Source organism: Echinops telfairi, unplaced genomic scaffold, assembly GCF_000313985.2.
Source record: "Echinops telfairi isolate 266 unplaced genomic scaffold, ASM31398v2 ScPeMD7_7459;HRSCAF=8497, whole genome shotgun sequence".
Taxonomy (NCBI): domain Eukaryota; kingdom Metazoa; phylum Chordata; class Mammalia; order Afrosoricida; family Tenrecidae; genus Echinops; species Echinops telfairi.
The window spans coordinates 403,882-411,049 of NW_022111359.1; the positions used below are offsets into that span (position 1 = coordinate 403,882).

Sequence of the window (7,168 nt, forward strand, 5' to 3'; positions counted from 1 at the left end):
GGAGCCCTTGCTTGGAAACTTTAGCTAATTGAGTGTTCTGCCCTCATTGACCTGGTGGCCCCACTTACCATCCTCGTGTGAGCTTCATCGCAGGGGAGTCACCCAGGAGCACTCTGATTGGTGGATCAGCATCAAGGGCCAGTCCCTGAGCAAGTCACACCCTAGCCCTGCCTCCTTGAAGAAGGAGCCATGAGAAGAAGGCTCTGATTTGCTGGTTGGGGTCACAAGTCTATTCTTGGGCCAACCGGTTCCCGGGGCCTATAGAAAATCCTTGGGAAGGCTTTGATTGGCTCACTGGGGTCAGGCAATTTATGGGAGGTGGACAGGTGTCTCTGGTTGCCTCCTGGCTGAGGCTTTGGCCCTGTTTGCCAGGATCCCTGGTCTAGGAGCAAGGGGGATAGGGGTAGGCCCTGTTTTGGCAACACCTGGTGTGTTGTAAAACAGAGGCCCTCAGCACACGCCCCACCCTGCCATCAGGCTATACCTTCTGGGCTCACAGTCTCGTAATTCACTTCTCAGCAGCCCCTCCTCACTGGCCTCCAATTGGGATGTTCAGAGTTTGTTACAGAGGATGAGTGGGACTGTGGCTGAGTCCCACTCTAGAATATTCCAGGTTCACTGCGTGTCCCCTGGAGGTTTGTGCCCCTCATCTGAGCCGTAGGCTTTGGTGCTGGGAGGGGCCTGGGGCTCTGCCTCTCCAGCTTTTAATTTTGACAGATTTCATTTAGCTGACGCCCCCCCCCACACACACACAAGGCTTCCCATGACAGCACACACACACACACACACACACACACGGAATTCCTGGGGACAAGACACGCAGACACATACAGACACACACAGTTCTCGTGACACAGACGTTCACGGTCAACTCGCTGGGTCATTCGGGTCTTCCCTTCTGGGGGCTGGATGCTGACACCCCTGAGTGTCATCTGAGTGTCATCGTGCACCAAGCTGGTTTTCTCAGAGAGGGATGCTGGGGCACTGGCCCCTGGCGAGGTGGCTCGTCCTGGACAGGCAGGTAGGTACCCTTCTCCCGCCTGCCCCTGACCTGCCCCTCCTGTCTTCCAGAACACCATGCTGCACTACCCATGGTGGGAGAGCTACTTTCCATCAGCACCATACCCGGCCTTCCCCAGCGACAGCCAGTAAGTGCAATAGAGATGGGGGAGGGGAGAGGGGCTGGGCTGAAAACTGACCTTCTGCCATCCCCCTGTGGGGTTACATGCTGGGCTGCTCACTGCAAGGCCAGCCACTCCTCAGGAGAAAAGTGAGGCTGTCTGCCCCCTGGATGCTTCCAGCCTGCACAGCGACAGGGACAGGCCCACCATTCTGTCCTGCAGGGATCCTGTGAGGCAGAATCCATGGGGGTGTCCAGGAACTCTAGGGGGTGAGTGGGGCACTCCCACCAAGGGCAGCAGCTGAGCAGTCAGAGCCTGCAGGGTGGAAACCCAAGGGCTGGGGCAGGTGGGGGGGCGGGCACCGCTGGAGCCCAGGAGTTGAGGAGCTGCCCTCTGGTTAAGGAGCGGTTTGGGGAACCACTGGGACAGAGCAGGCAGAAAGAGGTGGGTCCCAGGGGCGTCAGTCCAGGCTCTAGGCTCACCCAGTGCTCTCCCGCTAGGTTGGACACACTCCCAGAGCGAGACAGGCCCGGGGTGGGAGACCTGTAAGCAGGGAAGGCTAGGGAAGGGGCTGTGGAGCTGGCAGCGAGCTCCGCCGCTGAGGACCAGCTGGCTCACTGCTCTGCTCCTGGCTGTGTCCAGCCTCCTCCTTCCTGAGCCAGTTTCTTGGCCTGGGTTGATGGGTGTGTGTGTGTGCTGTGTCCCAGGACTGCCATTGTCTCTGAGACCTCTCTGTACCCAGACAGAGTTGGCCTCAGAGTATGGGATGTAGGCAGCCATAGGGTCCCACCAGCCCCTTTACTGAGAGGGTAGATGGCAGTGTGGTCAGGCAGGGAAGCCCCAGGGCACAACCTTGGCCGGTGTACTTAGACCCTGTGGCCTGGCTGCCCACTGCAGATGGCTGTGGAGTGGGCTCCCCAGGGGCTGGAACGAGGATCCCATCACTTTCTGTACATCTCTCCCTCCAGCCAGTTTGGGACTTCTGTCTCCTACTTGTACCCAGCTGTGGGAGGTCAACCTGGCCCGGATACCAGCTATGTCTCTACCTATGACCGCAGCTACCTACCAAAGAGCAGCCACGTCCCTCAGGTAAGATAGACCTCTGGGGCCAGGCAGACACAGCTGGTCCTTGGGAAGAGACAGCCCCATGGGCAGGGACCTCCCCAGTTACCCATGGCTCTGACCATGGCCTCAGGCCACAGCTTGAACCCACCTCACCAGGTATCCTGCCCCCCACTCCCCTGTGCCACCTTTCCACCCAGCTGCCCATGGTTACACCCACCTCCTCCCCCACCCTCCCCCTACACTTGTCACTTGTCCCCTACACCTCTGCCCCCACCGCCCCTGGTGCTCTGGTGACACATCAGACAGCCTTCTGGAGGGACATTCAGGGTCTTTCCAGGGTGCTGCTGTTGCCAGTGCCGTGGGGACTTCTTTACACTGTGACTGTCCCCAGGCCACTGCCTGGAGGGCCATTCCCAGCGGGGGAGGCTCTGCTGGGCATGGTGTATGGGGGCTGCACATGGAGGAGCTGGCTGTGGCACGTGTTAAGTGGGGCCAGGCTGGGCTGCATGCCGGTCTTTGGGGGGCATGTCTGGCCTGTCTGGCCCTCGTGTTGTGCAGCCACTCAGATGTGACGTGGGCCGGCAGCACACTCGTACGCTGGCTCTGTCCCCGTGGCTCTGTTGTTGCTCGCTGAGTAGTGCCTCTAAGCCAGACCACTGTCACCGAGTCAGTGTGACCATGGTGGCCAATTGCAGGGCAGACCGACAGTGACTGTGCAGAGGCCCCCACCCTGCACTCAGACACCCTGACCCCGGCCCCCACCCCCTAACGCACACCCTGACCCTGGCCTCCACCCTGCACTCAGACACCCTGACCCTGACCTCCACCCTGCACTCAGACACCCTAGCCCCGGGCTGCCTGCACAGCATGGCTATGTGGAAGGGAGCCCTGCTGTGGTGGGCTGGTGTTTTATCCTTGTGTGTGGATGGGAAAACTGAGGCACAGAGGGCTATCTGAGGGGTAGAAGTTCTCCTGACTTTAAGGTCAGATTCTCCACAGAGGGGCCCATGGAGACAGTTCACCCCTACTCATTCCTTCTACTCACCCCTTTATCTGTAATGTGCTCTGCCCCACTCTTCTGTCGCCTGGTCCCCTGGGCCTGCTGACACCCCTGCCTTCAGAACCTAGCCGGTGGTTGCATCTCCCGCCAGGACATCATGCTGCAGTGAAGGACCAGGGGCCAGCACATGCGCGTAGGGTCTGGTAGACTTCCTTCTGAGCCTTGAACTGCAGACAGGGTTACTGTCGATGACTTGGTGTGGCCATGGGTGCTGGCCCCAAAAGACACAGGAAGGGCTGGGACCTAGGACGGCAGGGCCTCAAGAACCTGGAAGAGGTGGGAGACGCTTCTCCCCGTAGCCTCTAGAGGGAGCCCTTTTGGGTTCTACAGTGTTGAGGGGGTGGGGGAGACTGGTGTAATCTGGGAAGTGTCTGGTGCTTGGTAAACCCTGCTGCTGTGGCTTAAGCCCGGAGGGCCCACCCCACCCCCAAGGTGGTCAACAGTCCACACAGCTCAGCTCAAGTCCCAGCTTCCCAGCAGCCCCACCTCCATGTGCGACTGGTGTCTGCTTCCCGTGGGGCTGGGCAGCTCATGGGACCCCAGCTTGACTCTCCTGGGTACCGTGCAGAGTCAGGCAACCTCTCCTGGGGGGACTGGGAACACTAGGCCACCATGCCCCTCTGAGCAGCCTGCCAGGCGGCCTTCCAACACTCAGTAGGGGAGCTCAAAGCCTGGTGCAGCTCTGCCGCCAGCGCTGCTGGGGGGTCCCCTCAGGGTCCCCCCTAGCTGCCACATCACAGGACTGAGCCATGTCCAAGTGCCCTCCACATACAGGTGAGGCAAGTCAGGTGACTAAGGGGCATGCCGTCTACGGCCTCCCCCGGATCTTCTGAGAAGACGGATGTGGTCATAGCCGGCCAGGGAAAGTGGTAGCTGCCCCTACTCGTGGGACACAAGCATTGATTGGGCTGAGTGGCTGCTGGGGGATCAGGGGTCGGCCGGCCCTGCACCCTCGGCTCTGCAGTTCCCGGCAGTCATTCTGCAGGGAGAGTAAACAGTGTAGAGCTGGCTGGACTATTCTTACAGGAAGTCTTGGCACGCCCACTCCTCCTTCGAAGAACTGAGGGGGAGGGCAGGGCCTGGGTTGGACCCTGCAGACTGCTGTAGAGGGGCGCCTGAAAACAGCCCTGGGGAGCCTGCAGACAGGTGGGGGGGGGTCTGGGGGGGCCTGCAGGCATCTGGGGGTATTCTGCCTGGGCCCCCAGGTAGCCTTCTCTCAGCAACCCGCCCCCCACCTCCAGCCTTTGCCCCTACTCTGGGGTGCCCATCATCCCTGCTTTATCCTTCTTCCAGGAAGAGGGGTGCTCCCCACCCCACCTCAGTGTCCCCCATCTCCTCAGGGTCACATGTGGCTTCCCACCACCACTCTCCTCTACTGTTCTTTGCAGCAGGAGCTTCTCCCAGAGCAGTGCCCCTTGCCAACTCCACTCTCACCCATGGGAGCCGCAGCCCATCTTCACCCAGAAGCCCGCCCCCTGCAGAATGGTGGGGCATCACTTGTGGTGGGCCTGGGGTAGGGGGTAGACACCCCACTTTTCATAACCTGTCTCTCCCAGACAGGCTTCTCCCTGAACTCAGCGCCTAGCCCATGCCCCTCAGCCCTGGGTCCTCCCGTGGGGGTGGTTTCTTGCTCATCAGCCAGCCAGCTCGTGCTCTGGGCAAACTACTGGGGCTGGGGTGCTGTGCTGTGAACTCCCTCCTCATCAGTGGAGTTCCTGCAGTATGGCTGCCATGGGACGGGCACCGGACAGTGGACTTGCTGCCTCCTCGGAGCTGAGATCTGTGCTGGACATGCTCAGGAGATGTCAGAAGAGCCAGCCCCTAACAAATCATCACTGGCCCGGCAGGCGCAATTGTACAGCGATAATATGTAAAGGTTTCGGTAAAGACATAGGCAATAAGAGAGATAGAAGAGAGAAAGTAAAATGAAGGCGGCAGACACATTTCATGGTAGCATGCTCACCTCAGCCAAGCTTGGTGGTCCACTTGGGGATATGGAAGGTGGGAATGTCAGGGGAGAGGGAGTGGGGAAGGAGGACAGGGAGAGAGCAACCGGGGTGGGGTGGGGATTTATTTCTAACCAAGGGTTATATATTTTGGGGGGGGGCATGGCAAGCCCTCTAATTACAGGTAAAGACATACGTCACAGGAAGGGGTTGTACTATAGGTAATGCGGTAATAAGAGGGGGAGATCTAAAGGTATACTTCAACCAAATAGGAAGGGGAGGGATTGGGGGTACACAGGTGACAAGATGGACGGATCCTAGATTCAGGAAGGCAGCCTAACTTTGGATGTCACTGATCAGGTGTGACCTGTTCTCTGGCTCTCCATGGAAACAATGACTATCCTTATCAGTAAGGTGTGAGCCCCACCTACAGTGGACCAGACAGTAGTCTGATGGCTGAATGCCTTCAGGGAGAACATCTCTAAGCATCTGACCTCCCACCATGTGCTGGCAAACAGCCTCGAAGGTTTGGCATATCTTTGAGGGAGACAAAGCTGGGGAAAAACCTTTTTATATCCCACAAGGAGACCCCCTGCACAAGCCGCAGGTGGATGCACTGTGTCTGGAGTCTGCTTCCCCGAGTCCTAACTTTCTCTTCAGTGGTTACTGGTTGAGGACGACAGACTACGTTTTCATCCAACGGTGCATACGCTGCTGAGTGACAGCATGTTCCCAGGGTTCTCGCCTGCCTGCCCACCTCGTGAGGCTACTTGCTCTAAGGGGTGTGAGCTTCCCAGTGTGGCTGCCCACCTTATTGCGCCTCGTATGTGGGGTCAGCTCCTGGTCAGAAGCGTGACTATGGACCAGTCTTGAGACCCCAAGCCAGGTCTTTTTTATGAGTGTGAATTCTGTCCCACCTCTCTTTCCCCTGCTCCAGGTCCTGCTGTGACCCCTGTCAGGATGGTCAGCAGTGGTGGCCACACACCATCCAGTTCTTCTGGGCTCAGGGAGGGCAGACTGGTGTGGGGGGCATTAGTGCACTGGACCCATTGTGTCCCTGTGTCTTCCCTCCGGTGAAGAGTGGCTGCTAGTTGCATGTTAGATGGTTGTCCACAAGCTGCTCATGCCCAGCTGCCACTGTCCACAGTAGCACGTGGAACCTTGTTCTTGTGGATCGTGTCAGGCCAGTTGTGTTGTGTCCCTGGGAACTCTGGTTCTGAGCACCAGGCCCCCACCATGTTGGTTTGTCTGAGCCGTTTCCATGACCTTCGTGGGTCAGCCTGCAGCAGAGTTCGACACAGTCCTTTCTGCCCACGGCCCCGAGCAGACCTCCCAGGCCTTGGCCCAGGCCCATCAGGTTGTGACTGGTATGGGAACTGCGGTGCCCTTGAGACAGCCTCCGGTGTTGGAGGCGTCCTGGTGCCGTAGTGGACTAAGCACTGCGCTTCTAACTGAAAGGTCGGCTCGCACTCAAACCCCCAAGTGCTCCAAGGGACAGTCCAGCTTTGGAGACCCACGGGGCAGTGCTGCTCTGCCTGGGCTCCTTCTGAGGCCGTCCCTTTGCTGGGCACTGGGTTCCTGCCACCATTGCTGTGCGCACAGGGCTTGGTGTGGGTGGGCCTGGGTGCCCCGCCTGGCTGGCTTCCTGAGCCCCCCAGCACTGAGAGTGTTCTTTCTTGGACAGCCTCTCCCTCCCCTGGGGACTCGAGGCAGTTCTGCATGGTCCTCCTGCCTCCCTTCCATGGAGGATGGTGAGGAGCCTCCCCGGTGCTGCAGAGAGCCAAGTGGGCTGTGTGCACAGCACAGGTAGCCCCGGGCTTCTAGAAGGTGCGGGTTCCCCGGCTCTTTGGCCAGCCATGCTGTCCTGTCACTGCGGGCTGCTTAGCACGGAAACAGCACACCCCTCCTCCCACAGAGCTTTGCACAGGCACTGTGAAGACACACTGCTCCCTGGCTTTGCACAGACACGGGATACT

General features: G+C 59.2%; 1 protein-coding gene across 3 annotated transcripts in view; it reads left to right on the top strand.

The window, feature by feature from the left end:
* SBNO2 (strawberry notch homolog 2) overlaps positions 1-7,168 on the top strand; it is a 41,111-nt gene that overhangs the window by 14,705 nt on the left and 19,238 nt on the right. For all 3 annotated transcript variants that reach the window (XM_045300096.1, XM_004716990.2, XM_045300097.1), the window contains 2 exons: positions 1,072-1,148; positions 2,090-2,210. In XM_045300096.1, the coding sequence (XP_045156031.1) occupies positions 1,072-1,148; positions 2,090-2,210 (198 nt within the window). The remainder of the gene's footprint in view (positions 1-1,071; positions 1,149-2,089; positions 2,211-7,168) is intronic.